The sequence below is a fragment of the Blastomyces dermatitidis genome (assembly GCF_000003525.1).
Source record: "Blastomyces dermatitidis ER-3 genomic scaffold supercont1.7, whole genome shotgun sequence".
Lineage (NCBI taxonomy): Eukaryota > Fungi > Ascomycota > Eurotiomycetes > Onygenales > Ajellomycetaceae > Blastomyces > Blastomyces dermatitidis.
The window spans coordinates 1,281,617-1,307,050 of record NW_025544780.1 but is presented as its reverse complement, the minus strand read 5'-3'; the positions used below and the strand labels follow the sequence as shown (position 1 = coordinate 1,307,050).

Below are 25,434 nucleotides of genomic sequence, written 5' to 3'. Positions count from 1 at the left end.
TAACCCCGAGGCCGAGTCATGTGATCCTGTTTTCCCGTTACACCGACCTACAACGGATAAATTACAAGAGAAAATAGCATGAGAGTGAAAACGACGAATCCACATTGACTATTATGTACAGATGACTCCTCTCTTTATATAGGTAGATATATATTATGAACAGGATTCCATTTACTTTGTGAACTGAAAGAAAAAAAATCAACCCAACAGCCCAAATAGTAGTTGAGTTTGCTTCCAATACTTCTGAGCCCTGCTCTCGAGGGTACGCAACTCCGTGTCGCCATCTAGGTCAATGTCCTTTCTGACCAGCTCGACAATAGATCCGAGGTCATCCTCCGCTTTGGGGTGATGGAAATTCCGTATAGAAAGCGCCTCTTCCAGATAAAACACGTCGAAAACAAGCTGAATTTTGCGGTCCCGCAAGACTTCCGAAGAAACATCTGCCGGGGTTGTTGGCTCCCGCGGCAATTCTGCTACAGTAACTTCAGGAGCACTGTCGCCGTTTGGAGTTTTATTATCAGGCTGGTGCTCATTGTGTATAGGGCTTTTAGCATCCGAAGCAGCACTATCGGTGCTCTTTTCGAGGTCTGCAGAAATACTTGACGATATCATTTTATGCAGTTTATTTTTCAGTACGCCCACAGCTGAAGGATTCCAAAGGTCGGGGCCTTGTTCCTCCATCGTCGTGACCAGTTTCTGCAACAATTTGAAAGCGGCTGGGGATGGTTGAATAGGGAGCGGTGGGTTGCCTTCCCAGAGCGTGCGACCAGCACAACCTGCTCCGTGACGTTTCCCAAGAGCTCGGGTGATAATTGATGGTAAAATTTGAGAACTGATCTCAACGGCTAGGATGTCGTGTAATTTTGGAACAAGGCCATCAGCAAATAGATGATCCTCAGCCGAAATGCCTCTAGGGATCTGCCCTCGAATTTCTCGAATGACTCGTAGCATGAAAGCTGCCTGCTTCCCACGATGAGATCCACCCATATTGGCCAAGGCGCTGTGGAGACATGTCTGTAGCGCCGAGAAACCTTTGGTCAACGTAGTTTCGTATTCTTTCTGGAGAAGGTCGGGGTCATCTTGATTCAAAATCCCGACTGTGTTTTGCAGGACGTCTTCATCTTCGTCGTCTTCGACGATATCCTCCCACCTAATTTTTTTAAGGTCGTCGATCATATCTTTGCATTCTTCAACACCAGACAGCCACGTAGTATATGACCCCGATATCTGTAGTACCTTACTATCTCTTCCCAGGGTCCTGTTGATAATCTCCCTTTTGAAGGTGGTGGCACCGCCTGAAGAATCGAGGAACACAACATTCGCATCCCAGAGTGATAGAGAGGAAGCCCCGTCTTCGATCTCGCCCCACCCGGTAATTGTAGATGAGATCTCAAGCCCAAGCAAAGTCAGACCCTTGGCTTGCGCACGTAGAATAGAAACAAGCTGATTGTTCACAGCGCCGCGGATGCCCTCAAGTATCTCCAGAGGCGAATGGCATGGTGTGGAGCTTTGAACTGGTAACCAAATACCCAACAGGTTTCTGCGAAGAAGTAAGATCTCCTTCAAATTTTGAGATCGCTCTAAATTCTTTCTCATTCCGTCAGTCAACGCTCTGAATCCCTTCCTCGACCAATCCTTTATTATTTGGCCCGCCTCTGATTTGGATAAATCAATATGTTTCACCCATGGCGTAAAGTTCCTAATGTCGTTGGCCACCCATCGCTCAAAAATATCAATTGCCAGCCCATCCAGCTTTCGCACCTCCGGGTCATCAAGGATGGGGTGAATGGTTAGCTTTCCAAGGGCGTCTGATAGACTGCCCGAGAGCAGCTCTGATGTGCGTTTCAAAGTATGTATAAGGAGTTTCAAGCTCTGTTCAATATTTGCGAAGCTTGGATCTTCTCGCAAGAGTACCGCTTGTATAGCCTCCAACCGGACCTGATGAAATTGGCGTAGTACATCCGTAGAAGAGGAACTGGTCGCTAGGCAATAAGCTGACATAGCCTCAATAATTTCTTGGATTGAATAGTTCGGGGTGGCCAGCTTGCGCCCGATGCGCTTTAGTAGGCTGCGGCGGAGGGAGGCCAACTGGGTTCGGAGATTTTCAAGGAACACGGGAGCGCGATTGCTCTGAGAAAGGGTCTTGTGAAGAAGCCGCGATATGACAAGGAGTTTTGCAATCAGGAGATTCGAACCATGTTTCCGGAACAGTCTATAGCCGGCGGATGTGCAGCTATGCAGGAGGGCCAGCTGCGCGGCAATTGCTCTCTCATCAACGCCTATATGTGACATGTTAACTATACCGAGAATCTCCACAGAGTTGGCAGATGGCAGGGTATACAAACCTTCATCCACAGCAGAAATATTCGATTTATTTTCGATCAACCGGGGATTACATCGCCTTCCAATGCTCGATAGCTTAGTCTCGACCTCCTGGATCTCGTCGTTCATTTCGACAATTGTCTGCGCGGTGCCGAGAAGCTCTCGATATCTCATCCTAAGCGCAATAAGGGGTTAATCAGCAAAATGGTTCATTTGGTCATACTAGTGTGGCATTAAATATTACCCGACAAGAGAGCGCAACTTGTCCTTGTTGCTGGCGATGTCGCGGCGGAGTTCCTCCTCGACTCGCCGCACGGTGGGGATTGGGTGTTGAAACGCCTCCTGCCATGATTGAAGGCTGTAGGCATCTGGTACATCTGTGGCCATGTTTTAAGCCAGGCGCTATGTCGCTGTCTCCAGGTGGGAGATACAGCAGCTGAGAGAGCGGGAGAGTTGGCGTTGTTGTCAAGTCTGTCCTCTCCCATCCCGATGTTGTCCTGAGCATCGGCTGGCCCGTGCACCGCTGCTAACTATTTCTTCATGTTATTTAACATAAATACTCCGTTTAGAGTATTTCGATCCAGATAGCAAATTAAATATTCCAAAGAGCACTAAAAAATTGATACCGCAGCATCTTCAACAAGATTCATTCCCAAATATAACTATTTCCGATTTCTCAAGCTGCTGTCTAGGTCTGATTTCCCCAGATCAATACCGCCGGATTAGGGTTTAGGGCTGGCTAAACTCTACTAAATATGCGTCATCTTTAGGGAAATGAAAGCGGCGGGAAAATAAAAAAAAACCAGGCTTCAAAAGGACTGGAATCAACGCAATAACATCATTGAGTCTATTTAACTTGCACAATATACTTTTGCCTCGAGGCAGCAAATTTGTCCTATATCTCAACTTTCTGTATATCTCGCATATACAGTATTCTCCCGGCAGAGCCGGAGCTCATGGCGGGCGACGATATTACCCCTCAGCAAGGCGCCTCGAACGGGCTGCCATTCCCCACCCTCAAGAAATCGCATATTCTACATTGCTCGTATCATTACTGGCATCCGAAGTACGTCACTATTGTTGCTCCATATGCCATTCCCGGCAACTATTTGTAGTCGGCCGGATTACTGACCTCCCGCCTGGATGATATAGATACCGCTCTATAACCCCAAAAGCCCGTCTCATCCCCTTGAATGATGCATTCCTTACCTATCTCCGCGCGGACGGAATAATTCTACCTCCCCAAGATGGAGACCCTCCCGGCGCGGACGACGATAGCGGCGTCTATTCCCTATCAGACGGCTCTGAGTCGGATGACGAGGACGAGGATCCTTCTACGCAATGGCAGGAGATACACGCTCAGATAAAAGCGACGATAGAAGAACTAGATGGGAAAGTTGCCCCAAAACTTAACTGGAGTGCCCCGAAAGATGCAACCTGGATATCGGCGACAAACGATATGCAGTGCAGAAATCCTAATGACATATATCTGTTACTGAAAAGCAGCGATTTTGTGACTCATGATCTGGAACATGCTTTCGACGGATGTGTATCAGACAGTGAAGAAGAGGACAAAGAAGCAAAGGAGGAGGAGCAAAACCCAACAGAAAAAAGCCGCATCCCATACCACCTCGTCCTACGCAAATACATAACCCTAAACCCCTCCCTCGAATTCCGCTGCTTCGTCCGTGACAGAAAACTCCTCTGCCTCTGCCAACGCGACCTAAACCACTTTAATTTCCTCTTCGGCCTTCGCGACGACCTTCGCGACAAAATCCAGACCTTCTTTGACATCAGGCTGCGCGACACGTTTCCCGATCCAGATTTTGTGTTTGATGTCTACGTGCCCCCGCCGCATAATCGCGTGTGGCTAATGGATATCAACCCCTGGGCGATCCGGACGGATCCACTACTATTCTCGTGGTTGGAGATTTTAAACATGAAAGGACCAAGTTGCGATGAGGATGTGGCGAATGAGAAGAGGGAGGGAGGGGAGAGTGAGGTGGTGCGAATAAAATTGCGCCAGGGCGGGACAAAGGAAGGTGCACAAAAAGAAGATAGCGAAAGCGCGCTTGAGAAAGAGGATGGTAGTGACAAGGATGACGAAGAAAATGAGGATGAGGATGAGGATGAGGATGAGGATGACCTAGACGATATCACCACACTTCCCTTCGTGCCCGAATTCCGTCTCGTGGAACACGACGATCCAGAAGCATATGGCTTCTCGACACCACGATATTCGGCGCATAAGTTACCCAAGGAAGTTGTGGATGCGTCGAGAAGCGGGCCTGGTGGCATGGGCGAGTTCCTCGGCCAGTGGCAGGATATCCTTGCGAAAAAGATACAGGAAGATGACGAGGCGGAGGCCGCGGCTGTAGGGCCTACTATGGGTGACGGTTGAGATTTGGGATTTGTTACAGCACAGATGAAAGAAACAAGCTCGTTCTTATTAATATTATTCTTTGTTCATTTATGAACTTGTATGAATAATTAAATTGGAGGTGACGGCAGGTACTCCATGTCCGGGACAATATTTATGATGCTTTGAAGGAGTAAAGACAGTTAACATTGTTCAGAGAATGGGTGGAATTGTTATTTATATTTCATGCACTTTGTTTTGTCTACCATGGAACTAACTACTTCTTCCTTGCTGGTATTTTAGCTGTGGGGTGTTGTAATGAGTTTCTTTGTCCACAGGCTTGAATGCCCCTTGCACATGGCTTATCGTCCCTGCATCATCCCCACGCAATGATGAAGTCCCGCAACGGGATGACAACATCTTCCCAAAATTCATATACAGTACATTGGTGCTGGGTATTCTAATTCTAGAATTTCCATCCTAGCCCTCATAGATCTATCTATCATCTAAATTTGAGATTGTGGACACAATATCCCATTCCGCACTGTCTCGTCATCCGGAGAAAACACTTAGAAACACCTATCTAGAAAAAAAATGGAAAAAGAGACAAAAAAGGACATAATCAAGAGAGAACGCAATCAAAAACCAAGGAGCAGAAAGTGACCTGGGCAAAGAAGAGAAAAGTTTCTATCCCAACCAACCTTCCAATTGTACACACATCACCCCAAAAGTACATGTACATACATGCACCTTGAGCCAATTACAACTTATGCTTCTTCTGCCCAGTCGCAATCTTCATAAACTCCTGCTGTGGAATGCCAGCCATAAACCTATCCATCCCCATAAACACCTCCAAAACATTCTGGCGATCCAACACCCGCCTCCCTGGCCGTCTAATCAGCTCCTTAACCTTAACCATGCTGTCCTGATTAAGATGTGTCCCAAGCCTCTCCTCAACCTCCTCCAATACCAGTTTCAAAAACCCAGCCGCATCCTCCTTTCCACCGGGGGCAGTGAACACCTTGTTCACATACCCAGTCGAAACCAGATCCTCAATGGGGATTCGCTTGCTCATGATCAACGCCTCGTTGGCCTTGGAGATACCCAGGCGTTCAACCAAGGCGTGGCTGGCACCACCCTCAGCCACGAGACCGAGGGATGTGAAGGGCGTGAGGAGGAATGTGTGTGGAGCGGCGTAGATGAAATCCCCGAAGGCAGTGAGAGCGGCGGAGAGACCGACTGCTGGGCCGTTGAGGGCTACGACGAGAATCTTGGGGTGGTTGGAGAAAGTGTTTGTCAGGTCCAGGTTGCCGGCAACGAAGCCGCGCAGGACTTCACGGCGGGCGTCAGCATCGCCAGAAGCAGGACGGGTCTTCTGAACATCGGCACCACTAAATATTCGAGGGTTGTATTGTTAGAGAATGTTGTGTTTTCTAGTCAAAGTGAGGGATGTGTTTGGGGGTCTTAATACGTTTTGACTTACGCAGAAAAGAAGCGACCTGTTCCCGTCAGGACAGTGATGAAGATGTCATCGCGCTGGGCGATCTCGCGCATCTTCTGACCCAGTTCCCAGTAGTGGTCACCACCCAGAGCATTGAGCTTCTTAGGCCGGTTGAGGGTGATGATGGCTACCCGGTCCTTGTAGGTGACGGTGATTTCTTGGGCTGCAGAGCTCATTTTTGCGCTGTGATCTGATTTCCTTTATTATGTACGAAAAGAAGGAAGACTATAACTATTGTGGGATCTCGAAGGATGACAATGCAAGAAAGAAAGCAGTAACTCGAAACGAACGTTGAGCTATTGACGTGTTGTTAGTTCCAGAGGCGGTGTTATGCCTTTGGAAGATGCCCTTCAAAAAACGTCAGGGTCGAGGGGGAAGGAAGAGAAAGAGAATGAGCAGAAGAAGAGATCAGTTAAATGGTTTTATATTCATGAAATTAGAAAGAAAGCGGGACAAGAAAGAGAGACAAATATGAGCTGTGTTTCTGCCATTTCTAAGGGAGGGAGGGGGTTTTGGAGAAACACCCGCGGCTAAAAATAAGCTGTGTTAGCATTGAGCCGAAAATTGAACGGCAATGAGCTACAAAGGAACTAATGGAAAGAAACCTGGAAAATAGACGGCTGGGGTACAAGCAAGGTGACAGGACAAAAATCTCCTTGGGCTAATTAGTCTCCGTGGCCACTGGCTAACTGGCTAGAGTCAGAACAAATAGGCCACTATTTCAGTTCGCGATGCAAAGTAAATACTCCGTACAGCACTTCGCGATACGATATAGCACTTCTGCCGTTGAGCTGCAAGCGCAGAATGAGCCGAGGTTCGGCGCAAAAGTGCTAGCGCGTGTATTAGGAGAATTAGTTACTAAGCAAACGGCGAAGATTCACGTGGTACAGGATCAACAGACACTAATCAATATTAAGTCTAGTGCAATGAATCACATCTGACTAATCCGTTACCAACCCGCCGCTCCGACAGGCTTCCTATTGAAAAAGTAACTTCCAGCGGAGACAGAGGAACAGACACTGCTATTTCAACAATTCCCCCCGCCGGAAAACACCGTGTTCACTCCTTCTAGTCGCCCTAGAGCCATTCGGTACCGTGTATAAGGGAAACGGGCCCCTCGTTCCATTCCAATTCGGAAAATTGGTTCCCCGCGGTCATAGCTCTGGGCTTTTGTCCAATTCCTAGTATATATAATATACCGGAATAACAGGGAAATCAAACCCTACAAGTACAGGAGGGAAAGGAACAAAGGAAAGGGAGGCGGGCGAAAAAGCAAAAAACAGATAAGGGCGAAGGGCAACAACCCAGGAAGGGAGAAAAAAGAAATAAGAGGAAACCGGCACACCAAAAGCCTTAAAGAAGAGAAAAAATTTATTCACAATGCTCAGCGCCGTGCTCCGCAGACTCCAAGGCGGGAATCTTGAAGTGTTCAAGGTATGCCAGCTGCTACACTAACTGATATGCTAACTACCCATCTTCCTTCTCACTTACTAAACCAAACCAAAACCTAACACACAAAATCTCCAGTTCGGCATCTACATCCTCTTCCCCATCGGCTGGATGTACTATTTCGGTACGAACCTCGAAGAACGCTTCTCCGTCCCCGGTTTCTGGCCCACGAAGGAACAATCACACAAGATCCCCCTCGAGCTTGGTGATATTGAGAAGGAGCTGGCGCGCATGGATAAGCAGAAGGCGTTGCGGGCGGCGCAATTGCGGGGTGAGCGTGCAGTGGGGAGTGAAGGCGGTAGTGTCGCGGAGGGTTCGTGAGTTACATATTTCGAGCGTTGTATAACAAATGGGATATGAGGGATCAAAGAATGGAAGGAAGTGGGAGGTAAGGTGGCATATGGAGGGGTGTTAAAAGGGTTTTTTCCCCTTCCCTCGGGCCTGGCCCAGTTTCTGTGTATATATATACATAAGGGATATGATATTCTTTGGCAAAGCATCTTTTCTTCGGCATGGGATTAAAGGAGTTCGTTCTGGGATGGATGGATTGGCTTCTTGTTTCATTCCTTGGCTTCAATTTTGGAATGTGTTGTATTTATTGTGTACATATATATTAATTCTCCTCTTCGCAATTTTTCATTGATAATATCTGGCTTGAATGAGGTGTATAAGCAGCCAACGGACAAAACACATATGTGGTGCAAGGAGGCGGGGATATAGACGCAAAAACCGACACAATAACACCCGATCATTGAAGATATTAAATTAGTATAAAACTTGCCGCATGGAACGTAGACATTATGAGAGTGACCATAGATAGGCTAACAAGAAGAACAGAATAACATCCTCATCCTGAGAACGAACCATCGTATGCAACACGAGCCACGAAAACAAACACGCCATAAAAAAAAAAAAAAAAACACGCCTGCTATTTCCACGAGATCAAAACACCCGAACAACTCCAGTTAGTGTAGCCAGCAGCCATCTTAACTAAAATTAAAATAAAATATATATATATATTTTTTTTTACAAAACTAATTCATATGTCAAAGAAGATAACAACGAATTCCCATCACAGTCCCATCACAGACACAAACAACGCCCAAATTACAACTCCCCGCCAGCCACCTTCCCCGCCGTCGTCGCAGCCGTCTCAGCTACTTTCTTCGCAGTCTCCATTAGTGTTTCATACCCTTCCTGCTGCGCAGCAGATAGGGAGGTTTTGGCACTTGCTGCGGCGGCGGCGGTGGCGGAGGTAGAGACGTTGACGAAGGGGAAGTCTGTGAAAGCGTCACCTGCCCAGTAGTACCAGATGCGCTTGCTGACTGTGGTGACGTGGTCGGGGAGATAGACGTAGGCTGCTGTGAGGAGCATGGAGGTTATGAGGAGGAGGAGGGTGTCTAGGGCGTGCGCGGAGGGGGGTTGTTAGTTCGTTTGTGGCTCGGAGGATTTTTGTTTTTTGAAAGGGGGGGGGGGGGGGGGAGTAGACAAACGTACTGAAAACGAATTTCTCTATAGGGGTAAGCATGTAGAGGGAGATGGTGACTTCATATTGATAGTTTTTCAAACGGAGCCAGCGGATGAAGGACGTGATGATTGAGGGGGAGGAGGTTTGCGACATGGCTAACTTGGGTTGTAAGAAACGCACAGATTTTGGAGATATGGTGGAAACGGAGCAGACGGCCAACTGGGGGTTGTTGGCAAGAGGAGTTTCTCTTTTCGTTTTTTTTTTTTTTTTTTTTTTTTTTTTTTTTTTTTGAAGATTCGCAGTCGTAAGAGAAATTGTATGCAGGTTGGTTTCTGAAAATGGCGCGGTTTGTATCTAATCGTTCGGGAATGTCAATAGTCTGGCGGGATAGCCAACGTGATATTCCTGTCGATACGAGGAGGAACGGACGGATTGATCGTGGACGAACGGAGATATTATTACACAGCAACTAGAATTGAAAGTTGTGTTGTTGGACCAGAGAGAGAGACTGAAGAGAAATGATCCCAGGGGCAGCCAATCAGCAGCGAGAAATGTTTAAGGTTAGCGCAAGCGGCAGAAGTAGATCGCCCCCAAGAGTTTATTGTCACTTCTGATGCTCATATTTATATATAGTTATATATATATATCATATACTCCGTAAAACTGCAAAAATGGAGAAATGAAGGAAGATCAAGCAAGTTTCCCCACCAGTCACCTTGCTCACCAGGCTCCACCCCAATTACCAAGAGCATTGGGCACTTCTGTCACTCTACCAATATCAGAAGACTACCCAAATCATAATCTGCTTTGTAGTCTCAGCATAGTGCTGCCTTCAGCGTTGCGTGAAAGAATTCTGCAGCTGTTTTGCTATGCCACTACATTTGATTCTAGCAAGAGCTGCCCAGCAGTTCGAAATTTGAATGGCCGCATTCAGAGAAGTGGTTGGGACGTAAGGAGAGATTTTGGACACTGGAGATACACGGGGACCCGGGGTCAAGTTCATTTCGCGTCTCATTTGATAGTCCTTGTTTCGAAGGGTTTAATTCCTCCGAGCTCGTATCTTTTCTTTGCTGCTAAAGTCCTTCAAAGTCAATTTTACTAGCGTAAGATAAATGCAGTCCTTCTCATATCAGTGCTCCGCTAAGTATTTTATAAATGAAAGTATACATACCAATTCACGCACTATTTTTTAAATAGACCTAGTTAATTCTGAACTCTTCTTTACAGCTAAATCAGCCATTTCATTGCTATGAGTAGGAACTCAGTGTAAATGAGTTATTATTTTTGATTTTCTTCTCTTTTGAATTTTCATAACAGAATTCAAAATCAGTTCAAGATTCATTTAATTATTATAAATCTGACTATTTCTCAGTCTTTTTAGAGCAGCTTGATTGTTAAAAAATATTCATACTTTTTTTAAACTAGTTTCTGTAAGAGGTCTACACTGAATAGATCAGTATAATATATAGATCTTATAATACAAAAGTGAAAAACATTAGAGAAGAAAAGAAAGAGAAAGTGCAGAAATCAGTGATTGAAATAAATATTTATACATATACATAGTGAAGCTTCAGAGCAGAAAAATAGAGACTTTATATACATAGTAAAGCTTCAGAGTAGAAGAATAGAAATTTCATAAGTTTTTTAACTGAGAATCAGTGACTGAGAATCAGAGCTTTTAGTGAACTGAGAATCAGAGCTTTTAGTAGAATTTATAAAGTGTAATAAAATAGTTTATATAATTAATCAGATACAGTCTGTTATATTAACTCTCTGTTTTTACAGATGAGATTGTATATAGATCTTAAAAGATAATAGCTACTAGATTATCTTTTATAAGCTCTATTAATAATTCTCTTCTATTTAATAAACAAATGAGAGGTAGAAAACAATGTTCTGTAATTGATACTATTCTCTCAGTTATTCATGATATTCAAGTAGCAAAGCATGAAGGCCTGGTCTCAACTGCAGTTTTTATTGATATAAAAGATGCCTTTGATCATGTTTCAAAGTCTAAGATGATTCAATCTTTGAAGATGTTAAAACTGCCACTTTCTCTAATAAAATGAGTCAATTGTTTCATATCTAAAAGAATTATACAACTATTCTTTGATGGAAGAAAACAAGATAAAACTGAGATAAAAATAGAAGTATCACAAGAATCTTCAATCTCATCTGTTTTATTTGCAATATACACTGCATATCTATTCAAGAATAGAGAGATGAAAATAGTGAGATCTTCAAGTTATGTAGATGATATTGATCTACTCTACAGTTCAAAGACATTCAAAGAGAATTTAGAAGTAATTAAGAAAGCAGTAAAGAAAATCTTTATTAGAGCAGATATCAATTTAATTCAATTTGATATGAATAAAACTGAGCTAATTCACTTTTTTCTCAGGTTTAATGAGAAAGAACTAAGTCTAACTCTTTTGAATAAAGAGATTAAACTCTGTTTGAATGTCAAATGACTAGAAGTATGATTAAACTTCAAGTTGAATTTTAAATATCACATTCAACAAAGAATCATCAAGGCAGAGAGACTACTGAATAGTATAATCAGACTATCAAATACTGAGAGAGATCAATTCTTTCAGGCTATGAGACAGTTATACATAGCCTGTATTATCTCAGTAGCTGATTATGAAGTTCAAGTTTGATGAAACAATCAAGGAAACTTCACTGAACTCTTTCAAAGTCTATAAAACAGAGCTTTGAGAAGAATTCTGAGAGTATTCAAGTCATCTTCTATTAAAGCAATGGAAATTGAAGCTTCAATTCTACCTTCTGCTATTCAATTTGAAAAGGCCTGTATAAACTATGCTCTGAGAGTTATGAAGATGAGCTCAAATCATATAATCAGAAAAAGAGTCTCTTCTTCATTTTCATCAGTTAACTCAGAAAATGAACTGAATTGAAATAGATTTCTTGATTGAAATGAGAATAATACTTTAAAGAAAATGCCCTCTCAACTGTATAGACTATGTTCACTTATTAAGAATTAATTTTCTTCATTAAATGTTGAGAAAATTGATCATAAGAAGATATCTCTCTGAAGAGAAAAGCTGAAATCTCTCATAGACTTATAAATAAGTAAACTATCTAAAGAGAGAGAATATAAACAGTATTTGAAGAAGATCTCTACAATTAATATAAAAGACTCTATTCTGATTTACTCAGATAGCTCAAAAAATGAGAATTTGAATAGATTAGACACAGACATTGCTTATACTGAAGATAATATTAATTTTATCTCAGATTTCTGGAATTTAGGCTGTGAATCTGAAGTCTTTGATACTGAACTATTTATAATAGTGAAAGCTTTCAGACTCATTGAAATAAAATCTCATAAAAGAGGAAATGATTTGAAAGAGGCATGAATATTCTCTGATAGTCAAGCTACTTTAAAAAGACTTAGAAATAGTCAGATTCATAATGATCAAATGAATCTTGAACTGATTTTAAACTCTGTTTTGAAAATTCAAAAGAGAAGAATATCAAAACTGATAATTCATCTGCATTGAGTTCCTGCTTATATGAAGATTCATGGCAATGAATTGGCTGATTCAGCTGCAAAAAAGGGTTCAGAATTAAGCAGATCTATTCAAAAAACAGTGTTCTGATCTTTCATAAAGAGAAAGATAAAAGAATCTTGTTTAAACAAGTGAAATGAAAGCTGGCAGAAACAAAAGAAGAGTATACATTATTCAAGATTTGAGACAAAATCAAAGTGGAAATCTTGTTCAATTAAATGTAAAAAGAAAATATTCTCATCTATAATTTAGCTGAAACTAGAACATGATTATTTCAAATCTTATATACAAAGATTTGATGATAGATTTGACTCAACAGAGTGCTCATTCTGCAATGTGAATGAAAATCCTGAGTATATTGTAATGCATTGTGCATTATACAATAGTCTCAGAGTCAGATTAAAGAAAAAGTATGATTTAAATCAATTAAATTTGAGGTTCTTATTCTCAACTGAGACAGGAACTAAATACTTAATAGACTTTCTATCAGAAACTAGAGCAGCTATAAGAAAATAGCTGAATTCAGAAGTATCTGAATATGAAGAGGTGAAAATTAACTATATATAGTCTGTTAAAACAGCTATACATCATCTTTTAATAATTTTATTTTGTTATAGTCTCTCTTTACTGTACTTGTTTCCTTCTGTTCTTTTCTCTATCTATTTAATATGTCTATCTTTAAGACTATGTTCTCTTTTCTTTTGTCATAATATTTTCAAATGATTTCAAACTATCAGAAGGTGTTGAAATACTGCAATTTGTAAACAGTTTTTGTATTCTGAGCTGAAATTTTCTGATTTTGCATATTTGAAATTAATAAATGTATAATAGTTGACTCTATAGATATAGGAAAAACTCTGAGAACTAAAGATTCTCAGATAGATGTCATAGTCTCTGACTGCATACATCTATAATTGAAGAATAATAATAATAATAAGTATATAGATCTTATTAGTTAAAAGTCACTGTTTTAAATAATATAAAGCTTGAAATTCAGATCAGATAATTATAACTAATTTATTTTATAAAATATTATTAGCTGTGACTGTAGAGTCTCTTATCAAGAATATTTTTAATCTCTTACTTAAGTTTATTATCTTCTTCTACAATCTCTGATAACTGTCAGTTAGAAGTTAATTAAGAAGAGAATAGATCAGTGATAGTATAGTGAAGTAAGCTTATATAAAAGATATTATAAATCTCTGATAATATATTAAAATAGTAATTATGACTGTCTAGAACTTCTATCATCTTATATTTAATATAATGATAATTCAGTATATGAGATGAGTGTGTAATTTATATATTCTTAAGATTCAATTATATTAAATCTTCTATCTTATATTACTTAATAACATCTCAGTGAATATTAGTTTAATCTTCTTAATTCTGTTTAATATTTATTATAAAAACTTCTACTCAGTTATAGATATCTCAGAGCTTTATTACTATATTATGACAGACTGCGCCTGATTATTTATATAGACTATTCTGTTACACTTCACAGATTTCTACCGCTCTGATTCTCAGTCATTCTCAATCACTAATTCTCAGTCACTATGAATGTGTATAAATGTGTATGCTTCAATTCTCAGCCATTCTTGATTGCCAATTCTCAGTCACTATAAATGTGTATAAATATTCACTTCAATCACTGATTCTTGTACTTTCTCTTTCTTTTTCTTCTTTAACATTTTTCACTTTATTATATAAGATCTATATATTATACTGATCTATTCAGTGTAGACCTCTTACACTTGAAAAATGTTCATTATCTTCTTATTAGAAATGATTACTCATGTATCATCTACTCATTAGAAACAATTATTCATTGAGAAAATATCTGAATGCATGATAATATGTAAGAAAGAGAAACACAGTTAAGCAGATATTAAGTTCTCAGATAGAAGCTTGCTTATCAGTTACTCTGATCTTATAATAAGATCTTGTAAGAGAATGTTAGTGAAAGATCTGAGAGTTCTGACACTCAGATATATAAGATATTTATATAATTATACTTCTTCAGATTTCACAGATATTATATATTCAATGAATAATATATCTAACAATAATATAGAAGAACTTTTAAATATAAGTATAGAAGTAATATCACAGTAACTCTGAGTAATGTTGAAATTACAACAGCAATAGATAGCAGATATACATATAACTCAATAACTTCAATATGAAGAGATTTAACAATTAACTTAACAAAGAATTTATATGATTTTAATATTTACAGAATTGAATATAAAAGCACTGAAAGAATGCTTAAATACTTCTGTATATTTTAATACTTCTAATCTCACTCTTTACTCAATATGAAGAATGAAAATGCTTATGAAACTGAGTGTAAATGAAGATATCATCAGTTCATTAATTAATCAAGATTGATATATTAATGAATAATTAAAGAATTGTATGAAACAGAAGTTTCATTCATGAATAGAAGTATGTGAATCAGTGTTGTAAATATCTAATAATATTATAAAATATCTTGATATTCTATTCTAAGACACTGTTATGTAATAGAAAGTATTAGATTAATTACAGAGTATCTGACAGAGAAACACTTCTCTTATAATATTTATTTCTGACTTCAATATCAAGATTCTAGAAGCAGATGATCAATCTTGAGAGAATTAAATGAAGATTAGTATGCTTAAGAAGACATTAACTTTCAATCTCTTACAGAGTCTTATAAGTATAGATAAAGATCAGACTTATAAAGGTTTCTGTACATAACTCTGAATATTGAATAATCATCTTATCAAGCTTGAGAGTGTACAGAACAGTAGTAGAAGATATTACATCTCAGTCACTCATACACTGATGTTAAAATCTGTACTGAAGAATAATAACAATGATGCAGATATTATGAACTGAGTAGACTTAAATATCTACACTTAAGCAAGAGTCTCTGCTATTTAAATAAGCTTTTAAGTTTCTAGAATCATTTCTGAAGAAGTTGCTGATCAATGTCAATTTGAAGTATATATCAACTGTAACTGATCAGAACACATTGCTTTTAACTGCTGATTAATCTATATATCTTCACACTCAAGAGAAAGATCAGTATCTTCTCATTCAAAGAATGAATCAGTGCCTGTTCACATCAATTACATTGTAGTGAAGAAAGATTCAGAAGATAACTACAAGAATATCTTAATAAAACAGGGAAAAGATTAACTTCTATTCAAATTTATAGACAGAATCTTGAAGAGATTAAATGATAATAATTTAAAGAGAAAATGATAATAAATGTGATTCTTGTATCTACTGTGATTGATAATATATATAGTATAAAAGCTATGATAGACAGTGATCTATATCACTATGTAATAATAAAATCTTCAGTTGTAAGATGTTATAATCTTCAGTGTATTCTCTTATTAAAACTCTGACTTCTCACACAATTTAATGATTTAAAAGATATTTGTATCTATTACATGATAAAACTAAACATAGATGTTGAAGAATATCAATGTGAAGATATCTATGCATATAAAGTTAATAATCTTAAATATAATCTTATATTAGAACTTATCTGACTATCTGAATAAGATATTTTATTAAATGCTTAAAACAGAAGCTTGATATTCTCTAACAATGATAGAATTCATGAAGATAATATTCATAAGACTATGAATCTTACACAGATCTCTGCCAACACTTCTAAAATACTCTGAAAAAGAAGTCATTATTAAAACTGCTGATAAAATCACTGATAGTAGAACTATATATCAATCTATTTCATCAGTCTGACTGATATTAAAAAGGCTCTAGAAAAGTTATCCTGTGTTATAATAATAGATTCTTATACAAAACTTTCTTAATAATATTATGAATATCTAGATGTCTTCTGATAAGATAATAATGTTATAAATCTATCTCTCTTATAAGGTTCAGAAGTGAATCACAGTATCAAGTTAAAAAAGAAAAACAGTAAGAACTCTGAATTATCATGAGACTCTCTTTATAACATGTTCTAAGATGAACTTCTTCTTCTTTAAAAGACACTCAATGATCTGTTGAATAAAGAATTTATATATATTAGCAACTCTTTCACTGCAGCCTCTATTCTCTTTGCAAAGAAATCAGATAAAGAACTCTGATTCTGCATGAATTATCAAGAATTGAACAGATTAATAAAGAAGAACTGTTATTCTTTATCTCTTATCAATGAAACTCTAACTCACATTGAATAAGCTCAATAATTTATAAAGTTAGATGTCATCACAGCATTTCATAAGATCTGCATTACTGAAGATAATGAGTAATTTACAGTATTCTAAACATGATATAGTCTCTTTAAATGAGTAGTTACACTCTTTGAACTGACTAACACTCTCAGTATATTTCAGAAGTATATTAACTAAGCACTCTGAGATTTTCTTAATGAATTTATATCTGCATATCTTGATAACATTGTCATCTTCACTAATGAGTTCAGGAAAGAATACTAAGAACATGTATAAAAGATATTATAATAACTACAGAAAGCAGAACTACTGATAGATATAGATAAGTATAATTTTAAGATTAAAAGTATAAAATATCTAAACTTTATCATAGAAGCTGATAAGAAAATCTAAATGAATTCTGAGAAGATCTCTGTTATTCTTAAATGAGAGACTCTGTGCACTGTGAAACATGTATAAAGCGTTATTGAATTTACTAAATTCTATCAGTAATTTATATGAAACTTCTCAGATAATATGAGATCACTTACAGAACTTACTAAGAAGAACTCAGTATTTCAATGAGCAGTGAACACTGAAGCTGTATTTACACAGATGAAGAAGATGTTCATTAATATCTCTCTACTAATAATATTTGATTCTGATTATAAGACAGTTATTGAAGCTGATTTCTCTGATTATATCATAGAAGAAGCTATATTATAATATAATAATGAAGATGTCTTACAATTATGTGTCTTTATATCTAAGAAACTGAGTTCTGCTGAATGTAATTATAAGATCTATGACAAGAAACTTCTTACAATTATACACTGTCTAGAAGAATGAGACTCTGAACTTCAAAATATCTTCAAATTTGAGATAATAATAGATTATAAGAACTTTAAATACTTCATAACTATCTATAAACTTATCAAATAACAGATGCAATGATCTGAGTTTCTAAGTCACTTTCATCTTACAATATACTACCACTCTGACAGTCAGAACTTGATGACAGATGCACTCTTGCAATAAGAACAAGATATGCTGTTCAATGTGACAGACATGTACTGAATGATTGAGAACATCAGCTCTTGAACCTGAAGATATTAGTTGATCATGATAAGATCACTTATGACACTATACATACTTCTCTGATTAGAACACTCTCTCTCTGAACTAATACTGATATTTTCACTTCTTCTACACTGAATGAACTGTGATATACAGCAGCTTAGGCTGATGAACTTCTTCAAATTCTTATCAAAGCAGTATAATAAGAAGCATCTCAATTCTCTTCAGAATTACATATAAAGACTGGCATCTTAGAATGTTCAATAGATGACAGTAATACTCTGTGATTTTGTGAATAATACTGAGTCTCTCACTTCAAATCCTTATGCACTCAGATAATACAAGAGATACATGACTCATGTATAACTGATTATTCAGAGTATGAACAACTGTATAGAATGATCTCCTGAGAATTCTACTGACTTAAGATATTAAACAGTATCAGACACTTTGTCTGAAACTGCAATCACTGTTTTTCTATTATCTTATGAAAGAACTGTAGAAAAGATCTACTGAAATCACTTAATATCTCTGATAGAATCTGATGAGATGTAGTAATTGACTTTGCTATTGATCTATCTAAGAGCAAGAGTTATAAGAATATTCTGATCATCATTGACTGATTAAGTAAAGATGTAATATTAAAATCTTGTGATAAGATGAATACTGAATAAGTCACTGAAGTCTTCTTACAGAGTTCATTCTATTAAATGCATGAGTTACTGAGATCTATCATATCAGATCAAGACTGTAAATTCATGAGTACTCTCTAAACAAGAATCTATCAAGTTCTCAAGATTATATGTCATTTGTCAACTATCTATCACTCTGAGACTGATGATGCATCAGAATAAATAATTCAGACTGTGAAGAATTATCTTCATAAGTTCTGTAATCACTTACAAGACAATTGACATGATCTTTGTCTACATACAGAGATTGCTATCAATGATTGAGATACTGTTTTAATAGATATAAGCTCATTCTTTCTTATATATAGATATTACATAAAAGTGTTGAATCTTCTACAGATTATACAGTTCACACTGAACCCCTGCAGTTCAATTCAGATTGCTGATAATATAGTAATAATGCTTTAAGATACCTGTGACTGAGCAGAAGCCTTCATGACAAGTATTAAACAAGATTAAGAAAATCAAGTCAATATTCAACAAGATTCTACAGAATAGTATAAGATAGAAGATCTTATGTAATTGAATCTCAAGAATATATAGATTATATACTTATTCTGTACATTGAATTATTATTATGTGAAATACACAGTGATAGAAGTTCTAGACAGTCATAACTATTATCTTGATACTTTATCAGAGATTCATGATGTGTTTCATACAAGTCTACTTTATTATGTCATTACTGACTCATTCTTCTCATAACTGACTTCTGACTGACAGCTGCTAGAAATTATAGAAGAAGATAATGAACTTGAGTAAGAAATTAAAGATATTCTCAATGAGAGACTCTGCAGCCGCAGCTGACAGTATCTTGTGAAATAAATTAACTACAATTATCTGACCTGAACTCTGAGTTTCATGTTATCTGAGACCGCGGCTCTTGACTGATGAGAAGAGAAGGGCTAATGTAACAGACTGCGCCTGATCATTTATATAGACTATTCTGTTACACTTCACAGATTTCTACTGCTTTAATTCTCAGTCATTCTCAATCACTGATTCTCAGTCACTACAAACATGTATAAATGTGTACACTCTGATTCTCAGTCATTCTCAATCACTGATTCTCAGTCACTATAAATACATATAAATATTCACTTTAATTGCTGATTCTTATACTTTCTCTTTCTTTTCCTTCTTTAATGTTTTTCACTTTGTTATATAAGATCTATATATTAGACCGATCTATTCGGCGTAGACCTCTTACATATATTATCAGTAATCTGAATTGAACTGTAGAGATTCAATGTGAAATGTATAATCTCTAGAAGATTTAATATCTTCATGTAATAATTATATATGAGAAAGAATGAGCTTATATCTATTAAAATAGTATCTTAGTCATTCATAGTAACTTCAGTGTGTAAAAGAAGATTATATTAGTTATCTTATAAATAATTACAGAATTTATAAAGAAAATTCTTCACTATCTGAATTATTTACTCTGATATATTATCAGTCTCAGAGTAATAGACAGTTAATAAACAGTATATAATCTTGAAAACTTGGCAGATTCTTATTCAGAGAGTGCTTATAAATTGATAGTTTTAATCTGATACTATAGATCTCAGTAATTCATATATTTAATAGAATGATCTCTGAAGAAAGACTTTAGTAACTTATTCAGTATCTATCTTATCACAGAATTTTAATATCATATCTTTACTTAATCAGTTAATAATAATCAGAATATTTTTATAACTCTTAATCTTAGAGAGATCAATAGCAAAGTTAATTACTATATTATATCAGATTCTATCAGAGATATTAAGTAGTTTTAGTAGATCTTTTTTATAATTCTTTTATAAGATAATAGAGAAATAATAATTACAATTTTAAGTAAAGTATCTGATACTGTTTAATATCTCAGATAAGTAGAATTCTTGAGAGATTATTCAGTACAGTTATTCACAATCTGAATATTCAGTTATACATTTCTTATACATTTCTTATATTATTCAGATATATAAGAGTTCAGAGTAAGAAACTCAGTATTATTTATAGAATTACAAAGTGTTATTATTATTGATTAAGTACTGTAAGATATTAGTTCTTATACATAGTTCTGAGAAGAATCAGAGTGCTTCTTAATATACTGCTTCAGTGAGTGTTTAAAGAAGTTCATTAGTTTAAGCTGTTATATATTACAATTCATTCAGTATAGATTTGAAAGAAGTTGAGATATCAGTGACAGTTCTAATCAGAGAAGTATGTATAATATCATAAGTTATTTTATCTTGATTAACTAATATTATCAGATTGAAGAGCTGATGCTCTTGATTCATTCAGTGAGTATCTATTACATTGAATAATATATTATATATTCTACTCTTATTATGAGAGAGTATCTATCATCAAGTTCTGACTATCAGAGTGATAGTGTATTGTTAAATGAAAATAACTTAATAGCTCAGATCATTGCATCTGTTATTTAATAAGCTTATAAGTGATAGTAAAGTATTTGAGATTCTTATAATCTGTGATTATCTTAAATTTGAAGATACTTCAGAGTTCAGAGTCTCATTCTTTTAAATAGTATATAATTGTAAGAAGTTTCTTATCATAGATCTTGAAATTGTATTCAGCAGAACTCAGTTTCTTAGACATGAAGATACATAATTATAAGATATCTTTATTATCATATTATTATTATTATTATTATTCTTCAATTATAGATGTATACAGTCAGAGACTATGACATCTATCTGAGAACCTTTAGTTCTCAGGGTTTTTCCTATATCTATAGAGTCAACTATTATACACTTATCAATTTCAGATATGCAAAAACAGAAAATTCCAGATCAGAATACAAAAACTGTTTACAAATTGCAGTATTTCAACATCTATTAATACTTTGAAATCATTTGAAAATATCATGACAAAGGAAAAGAGAACATAGTCTTAAAGATAGACACATTAAATAGATAGATAGAAAAGAACAGAAAGAAACAAGCATAGTAAAGAGAGACTATAACAAAATAAAATTATTAAAAGAAAGTGTATAGCTGTTTTAACAGACTATATCTAATCAATTTCTATCTCTTCATATTCAGATACTTCTGAGTTGAGTCATTTTCTTGTAGCTGCTTGAGTTTCTGATAGAAAGTCTATTAAGTATTTAAGTTCTGTCTCAGTTGAGAATAAGAACCTTATATTTAATTGATTTAAATCATACTTCTTCTTTAATCTGACTCTGAGACTATTGTATAATGCACAATGCATTATAATATACTCAGAATTCTCATTTGTATTGCAGAATGAGTACTCTGTTGAATCAAATCTATTATCAAATCTTTGTATATAAGATTTGAAATAATCATATTCTAGTTTTAGCTGAAGTATGAATGAGAATATTTTCTTTTTACATTTAATTGAACAAGATTTTCACTTTGATTTTGTCTCAAATCTTGAATAATTTATGCTCTTCTTTTGTTTCTGCCAGCTTTCATTTCACTTATTTAAACAAGATTCTTTTATCTTTCTCTTTATGAAAGATCAGAACACTGTTTTTTGAATAGATCTGCTTAATTCTGAACTCTTTTTTACAGCTGAATCAGCCAATTCATTACCATGAATATTCATATGAGCAGGAACTCAATGCAGATGAATTATCAGTTTAAATATTCTTCTCTTTTGAATCTTCAAAACAGAGTTTAAAATCAGATCAAGACTCATTTGATCATTATGAATCTGACTATTTCTAAGTCTTGTTAAAGCAGCTTGACTGTGGCGGGCTGCGCCCGATCAATCATATAGACTATTCCATTACACTCCATAGATTCTTCCATTCCCGATCGCCGATCCGCGGCCGCTACGAACGCGCGTAGTGTATGCTCCGATTCTCGGCCACTCCTGATCACTGATTCGCGGCTGCTATGAACACGCGTAGTGTACACTCCGATTCTCAGCCATTTCTGATCACTGATTCTCAGCCGCTACGAACGCGCGTATATTCTTCCATCCTGAAGCTCCACCATGTACATCACCACATACACATATAAATATCCATCTCAATCACTGATTCTTGCACTTTCTCTTTCTTTTCTTCTCTAACATTTTTATCTTTATTATATAAGACCTATCAATATTATACTGATCTATTCAGTGTAGACCTCTTACACTATAAAAATATTCATTATCTTCTTATTAGAAAACAATTATTCACACATTATCTTCTCATCAGGAATAATTATTCATTGAGAGATATTTAAACATGTAACAACACATAAGAAACAGTCACATAGTTAAGCAGATATCAAGTCTCTAAATAGAAGCTTGCTCATCAGTTACTCTGACTCTGTAACAAGATCTTACAAAGAGAATAAGATTTTATAAGAGAATATCAGTGAAAGACTCAAGAGTTCTGACATTTAAATATATAAGAATACAATTACACTTCTTCAGATTTCACAGATATCATATATTTGATAATCAATATAATCATGTCTAACAATAATATGAAACTCTTGAACATGAGTATAGATACAGTGTCACAGTAACTCTGAGCAATGTTGAAACTATAACAATAATAAATAGCTGATATACATGCAACTCAACAACACTAATATAAAGAGATTCAACAATTATCATAATAAGAAACTCATGCAATTTCAGCATCTACAGAATTGAATATAAAAGCACTGAAAGAATACTTAGATACTCTCATATATTTCAATACTTCTGATCTCACTCTCTACTCATCATAGAGAATGAAAATGCTTATGAAACTGAGTGTAGATAGAGATTTCATCAGTTTATTAATTAATCAAGATTAGTATATCAATGAACAATTGAAGAATCATATGAAACAGAAGTTTCATTCATGAATAAAAGCATATGAACCAGTGTTATAAATGCCTGATAACATCATGAAATATCTTGATATTCTGTTTCAAGACACTGTTATGTAACAGAAAGTATTAGATTGATTACAGAGTATCTGACAGAGAAATACTTCTCTTACAATATTCATCTCTGACTTCAATACCAAGATTCTAAAAGCAGATAATCAGTCTTGAGAGAATTGAATGAAGATTAGCATGCTTAAGAAGACATTGACTTTCAAACTCTTACAGACTCTTATGAGTATAGATGAAGACTTAACTTATGAAGACTTCTGCACACAGCTCTGAACAATGAATGATCATCTTATCAAGCTCAAGAATATACAGAACAGTGATAGAAGACATTACATCTCAGTAACTTATACATCTGTGCTGAGAAATAACAATAATACAGATATCATGAATTGAGTAGACTCAAATATCTATACATAAGCAAGAGTCTTCACTGTCTGAACAGGCTTTCAAGTTTCTGAGATCACTTCTGAAGAAGCTGCTGATTAATATCAATGTAGAGTGTGCATTAACTGTAACTGATCAGAACACATTGCTTTCAACTGCTAATCAACCTATGTGTCTTCATATTCAAGAGAAGAATTAATGTCTTCTTATTCAAAGAATGAATCAGTATCTGTCTGTATCAATTATATTACATTAGAGAAAGATTCAGAGAATAACTATAAGAATATCTCAGTGAAACAGGGAAAAGATTAGCTTCTATTCAAATTCATAAACAGAAGCTTGAAGAGATCAGATAATAACAATTTGAAGAGAAGATAACAATGAATATAATTCTTGTATTCACTGTAATTAATAACATGTATAATATGAAGACTATAATAGACAGTGATCTATATCACTATGCAATGATAAAATCTTCAGTCATAAGATATTATAATCTTCAGTGTATCTCTCTATTAAAACCCTGACTTCTTACAGAATTTAATGATTTAAAAGACATTTGTATCTATTACATGATGAAGCTGATTATAGATATAGAAGAACATCAATGTAAAGATGTCTATACATATAAAGTTAATAATCTTGATTATAATCTTATATTAGAACTTGTCTGACTATCTGAACAAGGTATCTTATTGAATACTTAAAACAGAAGCTTGATATTCTCTAACAATGATAGAGTTCATAAAAATGATATTCACAAGATCATGAATCTGACACAGATCTCTGTCAACACATACAAAATACTCTGAAAAAGAAGTCATTATTAAAATCACTGACAGAGTCACTGACAGCAAGATCATATATCAATCTATTTCATCAGTCTGATTAATATTAAAAAGACTCTAGAAAAGTTATTTCATATTATAATAACAGATTCTTATATAAAACTTTCTCAATAATATCATGAATATCTAGATATTTTTCAACAAGATAATATTATAAATATATCTCTCTTACAAGGTTCTGAAGTGAATCACAGTATTAAGTTAGAGAAAAAGAATGATAAGAACTCTGAACTGTTATAAGATTCTCTTTATAGCATGTTCTGAAATGAACTTCTTCTTCTTCAAAAGACACTCAATGATCTGTTGAATAAAGAATTCATATATATTAGTAACTCTTTCATCACAGTCTCTATTCTCTTTGTAAAGAAATCAGGTGAAGAACTCTGATTCTGTGTGAACTACTGAGATCTGAACAGATTGATAAAGAAAGATTAATATTTCTTATCTCTCATTAATAAAACTCTAGCATGAATTGAGTGAGCTCAATGATTTACAAAACTAGATGTCATCATCACATTTCATAAGATTTGTATTACTAAAGAAGATGAATGGCTTACAGCATTCTGAACATATTATAATCTCTTTGAATAAATAGTCACACTCTTTGAACTGACTAATGCTCTCAGTACATTTCAGAAGTATATTAACTGAGTACTCTGAGATTTCCTTGATAAGTTTGTATCTGCTTATCTAGATAACATTCTCATCTTCACTGATGAATTCAGAAAAGAATATCAAGAACATGTATAAAAGATATT

The 25,434-nt window shown here is 35.7% G+C and overlaps 5 protein-coding genes across 5 annotated transcripts; 2 read left to right on the top strand and 3 right to left on the bottom strand.

Moving 5' to 3' along the window:
• Positions 1–21: 21 nt before the first annotated feature.
• On the bottom strand, positions 22–3,047 carry BDCG_06698 (uncharacterized protein). The gene is made up of 3 exons (XM_045422449.1): positions 2,567–3,047; positions 2,346–2,497; positions 22–2,279 (listed from the first exon to the last, which is right to left on the bottom strand). Exons 1-3 carry the CDS (start codon positions 2,707–2,709, stop codon positions 199–201), a joined length of 2,376 nt encoding a protein of 791 aa, XP_045278087.1. The 5' UTR covers positions 2,710–3,047; the 3' UTR covers positions 22–198.
• BDCG_06697 (cell division cycle protein 123) lies at positions 2,917–5,598 on the top strand. Its single transcript, XM_045422448.1, has 2 exons — positions 2,917–3,388; positions 3,475–5,598. Exons 1-2 carry the CDS (start codon positions 3,279–3,281, stop codon positions 4,721–4,723), a joined length of 1,359 nt encoding a protein of 452 aa, XP_045278086.1. The 5' UTR covers positions 2,917–3,278; the 3' UTR covers positions 4,724–5,598.
• BDCG_06696 (enoyl-CoA hydratase) lies at positions 4,875–6,966 on the bottom strand. Its single transcript, XM_045422447.1, has 2 exons — positions 6,165–6,966; positions 4,875–6,072 (listed from the first exon to the last, which is right to left on the bottom strand). The coding sequence occupies exons 1-2, from the start codon at positions 6,356–6,358 to the stop codon at positions 5,442–5,444; spliced, it is 825 nt and encodes a 274-aa protein (XP_045278085.1). The 5' UTR covers positions 6,359–6,966; the 3' UTR covers positions 4,875–5,441.
• Positions 6,967–7,027: 61 nt separating this feature from the next.
• Positions 7,028–8,518, top strand: BDCG_06695 (mitochondrial cytochrome c oxidase assembly factor). Its single transcript, XM_045422446.1, has 2 exons — positions 7,028–7,616; positions 7,710–8,518. Exons 1-2 carry the CDS (start codon positions 7,563–7,565, stop codon positions 7,950–7,952), a joined length of 297 nt encoding a protein of 98 aa, XP_045278084.1. The 5' UTR covers positions 7,028–7,562; the 3' UTR covers positions 7,953–8,518.
• On the bottom strand, positions 8,168–9,706 carry BDCG_06694 (uncharacterized protein). Its single transcript, XM_045422445.1, has 2 exons — positions 9,129–9,706; positions 8,168–9,031 (listed from the first exon to the last, which is right to left on the bottom strand). The coding sequence occupies exons 1-2, from the start codon at positions 9,250–9,252 to the stop codon at positions 8,739–8,741; spliced, it is 417 nt and encodes a 138-aa protein (XP_045278083.1). The 5' UTR covers positions 9,253–9,706; the 3' UTR covers positions 8,168–8,738.
• Between the last annotated feature and the right edge of the window lie 15,728 nt (positions 9,707–25,434).

Coding starts and splice junctions, on each gene's coding strand:
- BDCG_06698 (XM_045422449.1), bottom strand. CDS start 2,709: ATGGCCACAGATGTACCAGATGCCTACAGCCTTCAATCATGGCAGGAG. Junction 2,498..2,566: donor AAGTTGCGCTCTCTTGTCGG/GTAATATTTAAT, acceptor TATTGCGCTTAG/GATGAGATATCGAGAGCTTC. Junction 2,280..2,345: donor TATTTCTGCTGTGGATGAAG/GTTTGTATACCC, acceptor TGTCACATATAG/GCGTTGATGAGAGAGCAATT.
- BDCG_06697 (XM_045422448.1), top strand. CDS start 3,279: ATGGCGGGCGACGATATTACCCCTCAGCAAGGCGCCTCGAACGGGCTG. Junction 3,389..3,474: donor TATCATTACTGGCATCCGAA/GTACGTCACTAT, acceptor TGGATGATATAG/ATACCGCTCTATAACCCCAA.
- BDCG_06696 (XM_045422447.1), bottom strand. CDS start 6,358: ATGAGCTCTGCAGCCCAAGAAATCACCGTCACCTACAAGGACCGGGTA. Junction 6,073..6,164: donor ACAGGTCGCTTCTTTTCTGC/GTAAGTCAAAAC, acceptor TCGAATATTTAG/TGGTGCCGATGTTCAGAAGA.
- BDCG_06695 (XM_045422446.1), top strand. CDS start 7,563: ATGCTCAGCGCCGTGCTCCGCAGACTCCAAGGCGGGAATCTTGAAGTG. Junction 7,617..7,709: donor GGAATCTTGAAGTGTTCAAG/GTATGCCAGCTG, acceptor CAAAATCTCCAG/TTCGGCATCTACATCCTCTT.
- BDCG_06694 (XM_045422445.1), bottom strand. CDS start 9,252: ATGTCGCAAACCTCCTCCCCCTCAATCATCACGTCCTTCATCCGCTGG. Junction 9,032..9,128: donor TATAGAGAAATTCGTTTTCA/GTACGTTTGTCT, acceptor CGCACGCCCTAG/ACACCCTCCTCCTCCTCATA.